The sequence below is a fragment of the Barbus barbus genome (assembly GCF_936440315.1).
Source record: "Barbus barbus genome assembly, chromosome: 15".
NCBI classification, from domain to species: Eukaryota; Metazoa; Chordata; class Actinopteri; order Cypriniformes; family Cyprinidae; genus Barbus; species Barbus barbus.
The window spans coordinates 18903074-18918162 of record NC_136743.1 but is presented as its reverse complement, the minus strand read 5'-3'; the positions used below and the strand labels follow the sequence as shown (position 1 = coordinate 18918162).

Sequence of the window (15089 nt, the reverse complement as noted above, 5' to 3'; positions counted from 1 at the left end):
AGCACCTTTACGCCATACTACTTGCTTATTTGTCCTCAAACAAGCATTCCGCCTTGTCTTCCCTCCAGGCTCCAGTATAAAAAAAAAAAAAGTTGAATTCTGTGTGACATTGAACCTCAAAGACAAAGTGCAGAGAGGTGGATGGCACAACAGAAAGAAAGGGCCAAGCATCCATCTTTGTCCTCCCTGTATATTTTATCCTTCTGAGACTAGCAGACCTGTCCCACCAGGGCTTGGGAGTTTTCTGTTCTTGTGAAGTCTTGTTTCGCTGCTTTGGTGATCAGACAGACCACCGTCTCAGAGTGAGCGAGTGAGAGAGTGCGGTGAATGGATACGAGAAGGGTGCCGAATGCTGAATGCGCAGCCACTCGGGGACAGGCAAAAGTAAAGACTCGCATTGCCGACCATCAAAGACTCCCTCGCTTAAAACAAAGAGCCCCCCTCCCCATGCTGTGCACATAAAAGACCCTACGGTTTGAAACAACTTTTTTTTTTTTTTTTTAGAAAGCTAAAAAAAATAGTCTCAAGAATTTTAGCACCTTAAGATGCACACTGCGTTAAAGTTTGGGATCAGTAAGATTTAAGTCTTAATGTTCATCATGGCTGTTTCTTTTATCAAAAATACAGAAAAATAGTAACATTATGAAATATTATTGCAATTTCTAATATTGGTTTCCTATTTTAATATACTTTTTGAAAATATAATTTATTTGTGAATTTTTTATCACCCATTACTCCAGTCTTCTGTGGCACATGATCCTTTTGAAATCGTTGCTTATTTATTATCAGTGTTGAAACTGTTGTGCTGATTTTTTTGGAACCTGCGATACTTTTTACTTCAATTCTATAAATAAAAAGTTGAAAAAAAACAGCATTTTATTCAAACTAGAAATATATTCTTTTCTAGCATTCTAAATCTGCACTCACTTTTTATCCATGTAACACATCCTAGCTGAATAAGTGTTAATTTCGTAAAAAAAAGAAAAATAACTAACCCCAAACCTTTGAATAGTAGTGTATATTGTAACACACAATTTCCATTTTGAATAAACACTCTTCTTTTTAACTTTTATCAAAGAATCCTGAAAAGTATAACAGGTCCCAAAAAATATTAAGGGGGAAAGGGAAAGGGAAGTGGTGTGTGGCCAAGTATGGTGACCCATACTCTGAATTTTTGCTCTGCATTTAACCTTGATTAATATTGATTATAAATCAGCATATTAGAAGGATTTCTGAAGGATCATGTGACACTGAAGACTGGAGTGATGATGCTGAAAATTCGGCTTTGCTTCACAGGAATAAATTATATTTTAAATTATATTATAATAGAAAACTGTTCATTTAAATTGCTAAAATTTCACACTTTTTTTTTGATCAAATAAATGCAGCCTTGATGAGCACAAGAAATGTCTTTATAAAAACATTAAAGGGGTCCTATTATGCTCTTTCACAAAGTCTTGATTTTGTTTTGGGGGTGTACTAGAGCATGCTCACATGCTTGGTGGTTTGAAAATCGCATTATTTTTCACTTAATTTACATTATTACAATACCTTTCTCCACAGCCTGGCACAAACGACTTGATTAGTTCTGGGTTTGATGAAGGCCTGCCTTCCGAAAAACAAAATGTGTTGTGATTGGTTAGTTGTCTCAGTGTGTTGTGTCAATATTGCCATATCAATTCAGACCCTGAGAATATCGAACGAGGATCGGGCAGAACCTTTGCATGCACGGATATTGCAAGACATATTAAAGTGGTAATGTTATTGTTGGTTTTTTTTTGTTTTTGTTTTTTTGGCTAAATCACGTTTTAGATGGGGTGTCAACAACAGCTTAAAAATAACCATTTACTGTGTACATATAAGTGCAATGGTAATTGGCATTGTTTATTGTTCTTTAATTCTAACATTATAACATGAGTTGCACTGAAACTGTTATACAGATGAATTTTATTCCATAGTCCCACAGTTGCACTATTTGTGGCGGCATATATATGCAAATGAATTCTCTGCCAGCGGGAGGCGCTGTTGGAGCGGGAGAGAGCGAGGTTTCCCCGGTAACGCTGTACACAAAGCAGAGCTCCTTTCACAGATGCTGCTTTATCAGACATTATATGCAAGATTAAATGAAAATGACATCCAAAATTTTCTGAATAGTCGGTTTCCATTAGAAATACAGTGATATAAAAACACCCGCACTGGGTTTCGATTTTGAAACGTGCAATGCTCCTCAACCATTCAAATTTCTGTAGGCGGGATTTACAATTTGTGATGTCATAAATACAGGAAAACAACTTTGTAGTCCAAACAAGCCATTTGCTGTAGTTCTTGAAAAGGGATTTTTTTTAAATCTCCCTTTGGAGTGGACTTTGGGCATAAAAAGATCTACAAAGTTACAAATCTCAAACATACACACTGACTAAAATTCAAAAAGTGAAAAAGCATAATGGGACCCCTTTAAAATCATTAACAGCCCAAACTTTTGAACGGCACTGTATGTTGCTTTGTTTTTGCACTAGAACAAAGAAACACCAGTCGTGTTTGCCACAGAACATGTTTGTCTCTATGCATGGTTGTGGTTTATGTAATAAACCTGCCTTCTCAGTGATGTCAAGTAATTGAATGGCTCCACAGCATGGGTGACCTTGCTCTGAGAGCAAGACGCAACGCCATTGCTTCCCCCGACTCTTCCTGTGTTTCTCCTCGACTGGGCCTCTTAACGCTTTCACACACTCTTGCATGCCTACACTGTCCTTTTCCACCTATTATCACATGCTTGCGATCCTTCTGCCGAGTCTCGTTCTAGCCCTTCCTCTCATTCCATGGCACAGTTTGTGTTCCTTCTCTCACATATCTCAACTCACTCCCACTCACATCCTCTTTCCACACGTTCTCCCTCACAGTCCCCCACACTTAGGCATTTCCCCTCCCCTAATTCAGGCACGTTTTAGCGTGATTTTAATTGCACCTCCTCCTTTGATTCCACTCACTAGCCACAACTCTGTGACTAACAGGGTGTTCAGATCCTGTCTTTTTTTTTTTTTAAGTGACCTTGTTTTGTCTGGTGGTTCCTAATTAGCCTGCTCGCTTTGAAGGACACAGACGTACGTTTTTGTTTGCGTATGTTAACTTGTCGTAGCATGTTCGTTCTCTGCAGTTTTGTGTCCTTGTTTATGTACGGCTGTTGTAAAGAGCTGTTGAGGGTAAACAGTTGTGTGTGTGTGTACGTGTGAGCAGCTGCTGTTAGAGCGAGCACCATGGGGGGGTCCAGCTGAAGATGAGTCATCTCACTGGCGACGGCAGGTGTCCCATTAACCCCCTGGCCCTCTCTCCTCCTCCTGAGTGTCAGCACTGGAGCGGTGTGGCTCATACAAACCTGCAGCGGGGCCTGCGTCCTCCCCCTACTAATGCCAATTAGCCCCTCTCTTTCTCTGCCCGTTCATCTCAAAGTCTACTCGTGCCACGGCCCACCCTGCTGGCCTGTGTATCTTCAGTGTGTCCTGCATCCTATAGCAGCTCTTTGCTTTTTATGATTTCTAAAGGTCAGCCATCGAAAGGAAGCCTGTCATCCCTCCTCCTAAACTGAGTGTTCTTCCTGCCCTCTTGGCTTTTTTTCTTTTTTTTCTCTCTCCTATCCTTTTTTTTTCTTCCTTTTGTATGTGCCTTTTTTTTTCTACTTATTTCTGGCTCTGTTTGCTGAGCAGTGACAGTATGAAACCCAAAGCTGCAGAGCGGTGCGGCTGCAGGTGCTTGAGGAGTGTTGGAGAGAGAGACTCTGACTGAGGCAAGCAGATGGCTTTAGCCAGTGGCGTCCAGCCAGAGGAACAGGTGCAGGTCACGTGACCACCGGTTACCGGGGCGATTTGATTGCTCTTGGCGTGCGAATGAAAAGAGAGGGGGGCCCCAGAGCGAGTGAGCGCAAGAGCCTCCAGGGCATTGTGTAATCTGTGGCAGGGAGAGAGCACAACTCTGAACTGGAAGTGGAGTTAACTAGTTTCTAGTCTTCCCTCTCATTCCCTTATTTGTGTGTCTGAAACCGAACTTAAGAGTGGAAGGGCTTTCAAAGCTTAATCCATTTTCCCCTCTTTACGGGTGAATATATGGCAGTATGGAGAAAGAACTGTAGGGAAAGTACAAAAACTGTCATAGCCATCATCTTTCTTGTATACAGACGTGGAATTAACATTGCCCATATTCACATGACATGGCAACAGCAGTGTCCTGTGGTATGATACACCTAAATATTATACACCTAAAAAGGTGTTATATACCTAAAATAACTGTTTTCCAATTCTGGTTTTCCAATTCTCCACTTTAAAAAAAAAAAAATAGGCTCATTTTACAACTCCCCTAGAGTTAAACAGTTGAGTTTTACTGTTTTTTTTTTTTGTTTTTTTTTAATCCATTCAGCCTATTTCTAGGTCTAGCGGTAGCGCTTTTAGCTTAGCATAGATCATTGAATCGGATTAGACCATTAGCATCTCACTCAAAAATGACCAAAGAGTTTCGATAATTTTCCTATTTAAAGCTTGACCCTTCTGTAGTAAAATGAACAGAAAAATACACGTTTCTATAAATTAGAATTTAAATTGCTTGCATTGAAGTTTTTGTACTGGTTTGCTATTCTGTTCTTTACTAAAACTATAAATAGTGTAATGGTTTGACATATGAACCAGACAAATCTGTGGTTTATTGGTGTGACTGTTACATTTAACCAAACCTCCCTGTTCACCCACAGTGCTAAAAAATCTGACTCTGAGTCCAGTAGCAGCACCAAGAAAGACGCAAAGCGCAAGAGAGAGCCCTCAGTCACCTCTGATGTGGAGAAAACACCACCACATTCACCGGAGGAAGAGGAAGATGATGGTGTTCAGGTAAGCATTGCTGAAGTTTTTACTTGGCATTTATCCAAGTTATTATTGTTCAAACAGAACTTTTCTGGTGGCCGACTAATGTTTTTTTCAGTGGTTAAAACCGATACCTAAAGATTGATGAGATAATACTGATAAAATGTCATCTTTATTCTGTTTAATACAACTGATGGCGCATGAGATGTGATTTGATTGTACACATACCAAAAAGTTACAAGCAATTATTTAGGGCTGGGTGATTTTTTTTTTTATTTTTTTATTTTTTTTTTATCAATTAATTTGAATTTAATGTTTTGCCCAGATTAAATTTTTTAGAAATCAAGGAATCGCAATTTTGAATCGAAATATTACCAAACATTAGAATTAGATTTAAATTTTATTTAAATTTTCTGCCATATTGCCCAGCCCAAGTATACGTTTTTCCATTGTTGTTTTAGTTTGTTATAGATTTAGATTCAACTTTGTCACTGTGCAGAGTACAAGTACAGAGCCAATGAAATGCAGTTAGCATCTAACCAGAAGTGCAAATAACAAAGTATATAAATAAATATAAAAAATGTGTATATACATTAAGTTTTATGACATATAGTGCAAGTTATGAGGTGGAGGGGGAGAGACTAGCTCAGTGCAAATGACCATTGTGCCATTGTGTAACTTTTTTTGTGTGTGAATGTTGACTGCAGAAGAGGCGATCTAGTCGCCAAGTGAAGAGGAAACGCTACACTGAGGACCTGGAGTTCAGAATTTCTGATGACGACGATGGAGATGATTCTCCTGGACCAAAGTCTCCTTCAACCACATCTGAGCAGCAGGTCATTTATCTTGAACATTTGAATGTTGTGTGTGTTAAATTTGTTTATGCTGATGGCTGATTACAATACCCACAGTAGAGTTAGAAAACTGCTGATGAAACCTGCTGTTATGCATGATGGATGTTCTCACACTGACTCTGTGTCCTTCATTCCCACGTGTGTCATAGGAGCTGGCGGATGCGGAGGGCCCTGTGGTGGAGAAGATCATGGGGATGCGCATAGGAAAGAAAGAGGTGAGCTGAGCCGTCGAAAGCCTTTCACATGAGCTTTAACCACTTCTGTCTACTGGATCAGGGCAGATTACACCTAACAGCTGTCTCAAATCCTGCCCCAGACCCTGTGATTGCCAGGAAGATGCCTGAGTGGGCTGATATTGTCTTCGGCCTGACAGCAGTAGTATTAATCCAGTAAAGGCCGTGGCCGGTTCAGAGCAAAGCCGGTGCAAGGTCTTGAGATGAAGCCATGTAAGAATAAACTGTCTCTCAGCGTGATTTAATCTCAGGCCCTTAAACGCAGGCAATTGCAGCGTGCAACGTTACTCCTTTGAAACAGCTCCACAAAACAAAGCTTGGCCAAAAATAATACGCCGTGCATGGCTCTTAGTAGCACAGCTGCAAATGGGCTCTCGCCTGAGGAAATGGTAGGTTTGGCGTCTGCCGTAGCGCTGTGGTTTTGGCAGGAAGCCAGGCCCCGGGTCAGCTCCCTGTGAATGGGGCTGTGTGTGGTAGAGGAGCTGAAGTGATTCATGACTCAGCTGCACAGCGTACTACTAGCTGGAGAAAGAGAGGAGGAGGAGGATTGCTCTTATTTTTTTTTTTTTAATCCACTCCCAGTCTCGGTCATACTACTTTTGTCCTGGGGCATTACAGTTGAGAGCAATGCCAAAAAGCAGTGTTGTTTGTCACAGGAAGTGGGTTACACTTGTGATGGTTGGACGTTATGCACACTAGTGATTTGACAGCTCCAAACATGTTACACAAACACTTTTTTTGTCACCAAATAATGTTCCTGCTCTTCATTTTACAGTTGGGGTCTGGTGAGGAGGTTGAAGTTGAGGAGTTTTATGTCAAATTCAAAGGCTTGTGAGTATCTGTTATATCATGCCTTCCATCTAATGTCACTTATATAATGAAGGAAATTGTAGATTTATTAGATTTAAATTAAACATTAATGGAATTTATTTGCATTAAGTAGTGCAAACAAGGTACTAAACTGAGTATATCGTTAGACTTTCTCGATGCATAAAACTATGCAGATGAATCATGGGCTCTTAATACACGTTGATTAACAAGATTCCTTATTGTGCTCACACAAACATCCTCAGTCTTGTTTATCTGGCATGCTAATTTCTGGACTATAGTTTTGCTGTGGATCACCCAGGAAATGACTTTGTTTGTTTTTTATAGCTCTTACCTGCACTGTCGCTGGGCAGACATCGAAGAGCTTGAGAAGGATAAGAGAATCCAGCAGAAGGTCAAGAGGTTCAGGGCCAAGCAGACTCTCAGCAACTTCCTAACTGAGGTTAGCATCAGCCCTCCATTTTCCTTGTCATCCACCATTTTGTCTTTTTTTTTTTTTTTTTTTTTTTTTTTCATTCCGACCCCCCCCCTGGCCCTGACTGATAATGATGGCCGTATGTATGCTCAACAGTGGTGTGTTTGTGCTGGTATTATGGTGGCTTTTTGAACAATATCATCCATGCCAAGGCAATAAAATGACTCACTTGAGGTTCTTATCTCTTTTGTAAGCACTCTCTCGACACATGCTGCCTGGTTCAGTTCACACGTTAAAGTAATTCAAGCAGTTGCGTTAAAATATATGTCAAGACTTTCAATTCTGGTTTGCAACTCCACACTACATTCGAAAGGGCTTTTCAATCAAAACCCGGTGGGGTTTTCCCAGAGAGATTTATGCCACCCACATCAAAAAGATCTGAAAATATTCTACCTTGTAGATTCTCATTTAGAGGATCCGTAGTAGTTGCGGCTTAAGCAGCAACTAAGCCACCATTCTGCAATGCTCCATCTAACCAATCAATCACACTCTTATTGACAGATGGATGATGAGCCCTTCAACCCAGATTATGTGGAGGTGGACAGGGTTCTGGATGTGTCTGAAAGCACAGATGAAAATGGAGAGGTATGACTTTCTCTCTCTCTCATCCATCCACTTCAATAGTTCTCGAAGCATCTGTCTCTCAAAACATGGATTACCTTTGATTTAAAGCTCTTAGTAGATATTTTGCAGCTGTGAAGATGTCAGTCAGACCGCCCCCAGAAAATTTAGAGAAATGTGAGAACCCTCTTTTGGATAACATTTTTTTGACGTGTGTTCCTGCAGCCTTTAACTCTGTACCTGGTGAAGTGGTGCTCCTTGCCCTATGAGGACAGCACGTGGGAGTTAAAAGCTGACATCGACCAAGGGAAGATTGAGGAGTTCGAGAGAGTGATGGAGCGTGAGCCGGAGCCGAAGCGCGTGGTACGAGCTGGCATTTCTCTAGCCCTCTCTTTATTTTCTCTTTGGAGTGCTGAGCAAGTGAGGGGAGAGGGCCACATTCTTGCGGTTGCACGGAAACCACTAACGGGAATTGTTTTATTTGAAACAGGAGCGACCTCCCGCCAGCGACTGGCAGAAATCCGAGAGTTCCAGAGAATATAAAAACGGCAATGCGCTCAGGGAATACCAGCTGGAGGGAGTCAACTGGCTGCTCTTCAACTGGTACAACACGTATGTATGCAATTACCCAGCCGTCCAGCTGCACTGCTCACTCATACACTGACTGAAGTGCATTTTTGATACCATTTAAATGCGAGGCTGTCATGAATTGCAGCCTCTGTATGAAAATTCATATTCTTACCGGTGCAATTGCACTTTGTTTTTGTTCTCAGACGAAACTGCATTTTAGCCGATGAAATGGGCCTTGGCAAAACAATCCAGTCCATCACATTCCTCTATGAGATATACCTGAAGGGAATTCACTGCCCTTTCCTGGTGATTGCACCTCTTTCCACCATTCCCAACTGGGAGAGGGAGTTCAGGACATGGACCGAGCTAAACGTAGTTGTCTATCACGGTAGCCAGGCCAGCCGAAAGACTATTCAGGCTTACGAGATGTACAACAGAGACACACAGGTACATAATGCTACTTTTGTCATGTGATATGCATTTTATAACTTTGGAGTTATTGGAGCTAATGTTTCACAAGTTATATGCAGGACATAAGGTTATACATGACTCTATACATAGGGTTGTGTTCTCAAGGGCCCTTCATCGTAACCAAAAGCTCTTTTCCTGCAGGGTCGTGTAATAAAGGGAGCCTACAAATTCCATGCAATCATCACCACATTTGAGATGATTCTGACGGACTGCCCTGAGCTTCGGAGTGTGCCGTGGCGCTGTGTGATCATTGATGAGGCTCATAGGCTCAAGAACAGGAATTGCAAGCTGCTTGAGGGCCTAAAGATGATGGACATGGTTAGTGCTTCCCCTTACATCTAAGAAACATGTTGCTGAAAATAACCTGCTAGAAATGTCACCCTGGCTTTAACCTTTACTAGATACAGGATGCAGGGTTCCCATGGTGCTGGAAAACCTGGAATTGTCAGGGAATTTTATTTTTAAAGCATTGGCAATATCTTAAATTTCAAATTTTAAGGTTTTTTTTTGTTTGTTTTTTTTTTAGATTTTTAGAAAAGAAATTGTCAAAACTCAAAAATTGGTGTCATTGCCTTTGAGTCAAATATGGATTTTTTTTTTTTTTTTTTTTTTATATAAATCCTTATCCAGTAATCACAAATGATTGGTTAAGTAAATGAAATTCCTTGTAAAAATGGTTGAAACTATTTTTATTAGATTTGTTTTTAAAGAAAAGAACAGCCGATTAATGAGACTCTACCTTTCATAGGAACACAAAGTCCTGCTGACTGGAACCCCACTGCAAAACACAGTGGAGGAGCTCTTCAGTCTCCTTAATTTCCTGGAGCCTGACAGGTTTCCCTCGGAGTCGACCTTCATGCAGGAGTTTGGAGATCTTAAAACAGAAGAACAGGTATGGAATATCAGCATTGTTAAATCATTGCAGTCGTTATGTGATGCATTTTCAGAGATGCCTGGATGTCATCTAATGATACTTTCTGGTTTCAGGTGCAAAAACTGCAGGGCATTCTGAAGCCTATGATGCTGCGCCGACTGAAGGAGGACGTGGAGAAAAATCTTGCACCGAAAGAGGAGACCATCATTGAAGTAGAGCTGACCAATGTGCAGAAGAAATACTACCGTGCCATCTTGGAGAAGAACTTTGCCTTCCTGTCCAAAAGTGGAGGCGGCGGAGGTGGAGGAGGATCCAATGTTCCTAACTTGTTAAACACCATGATGGAGTTGAGAAAGTGCTGTAATCACCCCTACCTCATCAATGGTGAGTAGTAGACTGATGTAAAACTGTGTGAACAGAAAACTTGTTTAATATGTTAAGTTTATGCTCTAAGTTTATTACTATTTTTCTAGTCAGCCAGACTGAAATGTCACTCTTCTGTCTGTAGGAGCCGAGGAGAAGATAATGGAGGAGTTCAGGGAGAGTCACCCCTTAGAACACCCAGAGTTCCACCTCCAGGCCATGATCCAGGCTGCAGGAAAACTGGTGCTGATAGACAAGCTGCTCCCCAAACTGAAGGCTGGGGGTCACCGTGTGCTCGTCTTTTCCCAGATGGTGCGCTGTCTGGACATCCTGGAGGACTACCTCATCCAGAGACGGTAGGATGCCTGAGCCCATAGCACTGCCAACAAATTGAGAAAGAAACCTTATAATGTGTTTTGATGTGCAATCTCATATGTTGGGTAGAAGCTGAAATAAATAACAATGTTGGGTTAGCAGAAAATGCTTAATAAAATGGCATTACCTATTAGGTGTAGTCAATACTCCATTTCCTGTTCTCAAGGTATCCATATGAGCGTATAGACGGCAGAGTTCGAGGAAATCTCCGCCAGGCAGCTATTGACCGCTTTTCACGACCAGACTCTGACCGTTTTGTGTTCCTGCTGTGCACCAGGGCTGGAGGCCTGGGTATTAACTTAACTGCAGCTGATACTTGCATTATATTTGACTCTGACTGGAACCCTCAGAATGACTTGCAGGTAAGCATGAATGTTTCTTACCATATATGGTCCCTGTTTGTGGGAAACTGCTGGACCTTTATTGGAAGCCATTTTATTTTACAAAGCATCTTTTAGCTGCATTCCAACTAGTAACTCAGCTGGAAGTACTCTGCTGCAACCTTAGCAGTTTTCTAGCATGTGGGTGTATATGCAAGTCTTCAGAGGCACTGTGTGTGACCGTTTTGTGCTGTTGCCTTCAGGCACAAGCTCGTTGCCACAGGATAGGACAGAGCAAAGCTGTGAAGATTTACCGCCTGATCACCAGAAACTCCTACGAAAGAGAGATGTTTGACAAGGCCAGTCTGAAGTTAGGATTGGACAAGGCTGTGCTTCAGTCCATGAGTGGGAGGGAAAATGCTGCCAATGGGGTATGAACTGCAGACAGCGCCACCATTTTGTGGTGTTTCACTCAAACAGTGTTCCAGATGGTTCATTAATCAAACATATTTTGCACATGTTGGCAGTCGGTGGAAAGAACTCTAATTCCAGTGCACTCTGCCTTGTTTTCCTTTTCACCGTCTGCCTAAATTTGTCCACTCCATAAAAGGTCCAAGATGAAAACAGTAAATTTATTGAGATGTGTTATGTGAAGTTCATTCATTCCCGCCCTTTTTTTTTAGGTTCAGCAGCTCTCTAAAAAGGAGATTGAGGACCTTCTAAGGAAAGGAGCGTATGGTGCTCTAATGGATGAGGAGGATGAGGGATCTAAGTTCTGTGAAGAAGACATTGATCAGATTTTGCAGAGACGTACGCAGACCATTACCATTGAATCAGAGGGCAAAGGCTCAACATTTGCTAAGGTGATGACATTTAAAATCTTTGTCTTTTTGCCATGGCTGAAATATTGATGATATTAACAATGACCTACCTACCGATGTTATTACCTAATTACCTTTATATAAGCATACTACCCATTTCATCTTGCTCTTAAAATAGTGCAACCTAAAGGGTAAGTGTCTCTGATCTCACTATTTATATTTTTTTTCCCTACCAGGCAAGTTTTGTGGCCTCTGGGAACAGAAGCGACATTTCTCTGGAGGACCCAGATTTCTGGCAGAAATGGGCAAAGAAAGCAGAGCTGGACCTGGATGTGATCAACGGCAGGGTAAGATGCAACTTAATGGTGAAAAGGAGGAGCTCTCTTGTGCGGTGAAATGCTTCACGGGAGATGTTGCATGAAGTGAGGCACTAATCTGTAGCACCTCTCTCTTGTGTAATCGTGTGGAGCACTTACAGCTGACTATTATTCATTGTTTCATTAATGTCGGGGTCGTGCATTAGCAGCTTTTGACCGGTATCATATTCATAATTCTGTCTGACAACTGATAACTGAAGATGGTATGAATCCAAATCTGGATAGTTTCCACCACACTCGGTGGTGTCACTCCTCATAAATATGCTTTCTGGGCATAATTAATGAGGCTGATTTCCCCAGGCTAACACTGCGTGGAATGTAGCTGTAATTGAGCAAAGGCGAAATTGTTTAAACTTGGCCATGGGAAGCATTTTCTGTAATTACCAATGTTCTTTGCTCTCAGGAGAATTGGAAGCGCTAAGCAGCTTATATCTGCTTGAAGGGAAATGCCATGTTATGTCTAAATAAAATTGCTCTATCACAGTATGTTCTGCATGTGTCCTTGAGCAGAGGTCTTCCATCTTGCTGTCTAGCAGCCACCTATATCATGGTGCTACCATGGTATAGTACTAAAAGTGCTAAACATGCAGAAATCTTTTCTGCTATCTTAAACCCTTGAGAGAGCATTCTAACTCCAGATTGTATCTCTTGTCAGAATACTCTGGTGATTGACACTCCTCGGGTCCGGAAGCAGACTCGGCACTACAGTTCTATGAAGGAGGATGATTTGATGGAGTACTCAGAGCTTGAGAGTGACTCTGAGGACAAGCCCATTCAGAAACCGCGGAGGCCCCAGGACCGAACCCAGGGGTACCCCCGCAGTGAGTGCTTCAGAGTGGAGAAGAACCTGCTGGTGTATGGGTGAGTGCAGTCTGGAAATGGTCATCTTAAAGGGGACCTATTATGCTCCTTTTTACAAGATGTAAAATAATAAAAAAAAGTCTCTGTCCACAGAGCCTGTATGTGAAGTTTTAGCTCAATATACCCCACAGATAAATTTTTACAGCTTGTTAAAATTGCCACTTCTAGGGTGTGAGCCAAAATGCGCTGTTTTGAGTATGTTGCTTTAAATGCGTGTGAGCTGTTGCTCCCGGAGAAGAGGGCGGAGCTTCAAGAGCTCCAGCTCCGCATTAGCAGTGCTAGCCTTTGCAAATAAACATTCCACTTAATACAAGCCTGTTATCTTTACAGAAAACTACTGTTTCAAAGTCAGTCATCTGATTATACTGTGCATAACAAATTCGCGTTTATGAGTTACACAGACAGGGAACACTGCAGGATAAAAATAACATAGCTGGTCTCATGCTATCACAAACTTTATAAGTCCCACTTCTGATTATGAGCTCAACAACTTCAAGCGATTGACTCTCATTGCTTTCATATGCAACTTTTAACTACCTCATTCTGATTGCACTTGAAGACAGCATCAGTGAAAACACACAGAGACAATGATAGCTTTAGCAATAAGCCTTAGAGTGCCAAGAAGCTTTTTCAGAAAGGCAATTTGGAAAACAAACGTGTGATACTTACTTTGTCTGGAGCTGACGTTCGTGCATTGGTATTATTTCCTAAACGTATAAGGTACCTGTATTTTTTTCCAGGATATTTCCTTCGAAAATTAAATTTAACTACAGTGTCCTCGGCTCAGATGGGGATTATGGAGATTATGGCGACTCCTATGTTCATTAGTGCATCCCAAAACACAACATAAAGCCTTTTTGGTGCTGACATTGTATATAACTCCAGTAATGGCGGACCGCATCTTCTCACTCAGGGCTGTGTTTATGCTAATAGGACAGAGAGTGTCACAAATGGGCGGTACTTTTTCCCCTCGGTGACGTGAACAGAGGGAGAAACCGCTCATCTGGAGAGACTGTTTATGATTGATTGGTTTTATAAAAAAAATTAGTTGGTGGATTAACATTATAGGCTGGTTGTTTTCACACACTGCAGCCACACAACTGTTCAAACAGCTTATAAAAGGGATTTTTGCATAATAGGTCCCCTTTAAAGTGTTGTTGGTTTTAACAGCTTTGTATTCCTTTTTAGTGGGCTGCTCTAGCCTAAGAAGTTACTGAGATTGTGCTAAATCACCATCTTGCACTTGAGCAGTCCCTGGGGCCTATCCCTATAATTAGTTGCCATTTAGCAGATGCTTTTTTTTTGTCCTCAAAAGCTGCTTTGAGTGCACAAACTATACACAACCCTACAGGGCAACGATGCGCCCCCATTGTGGGGAAAAAAATCCCCACGCATTTCCCACATAGAAACATACAAGTTAAAAATATTGCTCCCAACTAATTCTATGCACCAGACTTTTTCAGTCCATATTTGTTGAAAACATCAATAGATCTCTTTCCCTCAATCCTAGCTCGCAATGGAAACCAGCTTTAGCAGGAAGTCCATCCCAGTGCCATGAGACGGGATATTCAGCTTCCTGCTTTGTTTTATCGCCATCCAAATTCCCCTTGTCTAGTCTTATTTTCCATTTGGAATGAGAATATCTGGTAGCTCACAGCCCACCAGTGCAGTGGCCGAGTTTGTCACGCTTGCCTGTCCCGTGGCAGTGGCAGACACGGCGCTATCTAACGCGCTCAGTTAATTAAGTGCCAGGCCTCAGTGCACTCAGCACTAATCATGGCTGGCTGCACGCACCATGTCTGACCAGTATTTTATTTTATTTTTCCCAGTCAGACGCGTCTAGACCCCTGGGCTATACGGCAAATTAGATCCGTCAAGTCTGAGGGCTTTGTCTCTTTAGGAAAAGCAGTGTAGGACTGTGAAATCAGAGCAGCAGCACCCCCACCCCCCCCTTCCCTAAAAGCCCTTTAGGCCTGTGCTTAGAGAGCGCTTGAGTACTCCATCAAATAATGAGGGCATTGGGTCTCCTCATGGTCATGTACCATGCCAGCAATGCAGTGGTGCAACCCCTCCTCCTTTAGTTTGTGAGAAATGGCACAATCGTAGAGTAATACTATACTTAAACGATCCTGACACTGTGCTAGTTTTTTTTTTTTATCCCCAGACAGTACAAATGCACTTTTTGAATTAGTTTCACTAGTCTTATCAGTGACTCTTTTCTTCATGCTTCATTACAAAACCAAACAACTGTAGTTCAAAAAT

At 41.7% G+C, this 15089-nt stretch overlaps 1 protein-coding gene across 3 annotated transcripts in view; it reads left to right on the top strand.

Moving 5' to 3' along the window:
* Nucleotides 1-15089, top strand: part of LOC306881526 (chromodomain-helicase-DNA-binding protein 7-like) — a 64688-nt gene that overhangs the window by 28510 nt on the left and 21089 nt on the right. For all 3 annotated transcript variants that reach the window (XM_079435677.1, XM_079435675.1, XM_079435676.1), the window contains 18 exons: nt 4736-4871; nt 5552-5680; nt 5848-5913; nt 6707-6762; nt 7087-7201; nt 7736-7819; nt 8021-8158; nt 8286-8407; nt 8569-8812; nt 8978-9154; nt 9585-9728; nt 9824-10094; nt 10219-10429; nt 10615-10810; nt 11032-11199; nt 11452-11631; nt 11826-11936; nt 12622-12827. In XM_079435677.1, the coding sequence (XP_079291803.1) occupies nt 4736-4871; nt 5552-5680; nt 5848-5913; nt 6707-6762; nt 7087-7201; nt 7736-7819; nt 8021-8158; nt 8286-8407; nt 8569-8812; nt 8978-9154; nt 9585-9728; nt 9824-10094; nt 10219-10429; nt 10615-10810; nt 11032-11199; nt 11452-11631; nt 11826-11936; nt 12622-12827 (2754 nt within the window). The remainder of the gene's footprint in view (nt 1-4735; nt 4872-5551; nt 5681-5847; nt 5914-6706; nt 6763-7086; nt 7202-7735; nt 7820-8020; nt 8159-8285; nt 8408-8568; nt 8813-8977; nt 9155-9584; nt 9729-9823; nt 10095-10218; nt 10430-10614; nt 10811-11031; nt 11200-11451; nt 11632-11825; nt 11937-12621; nt 12828-15089) is intronic.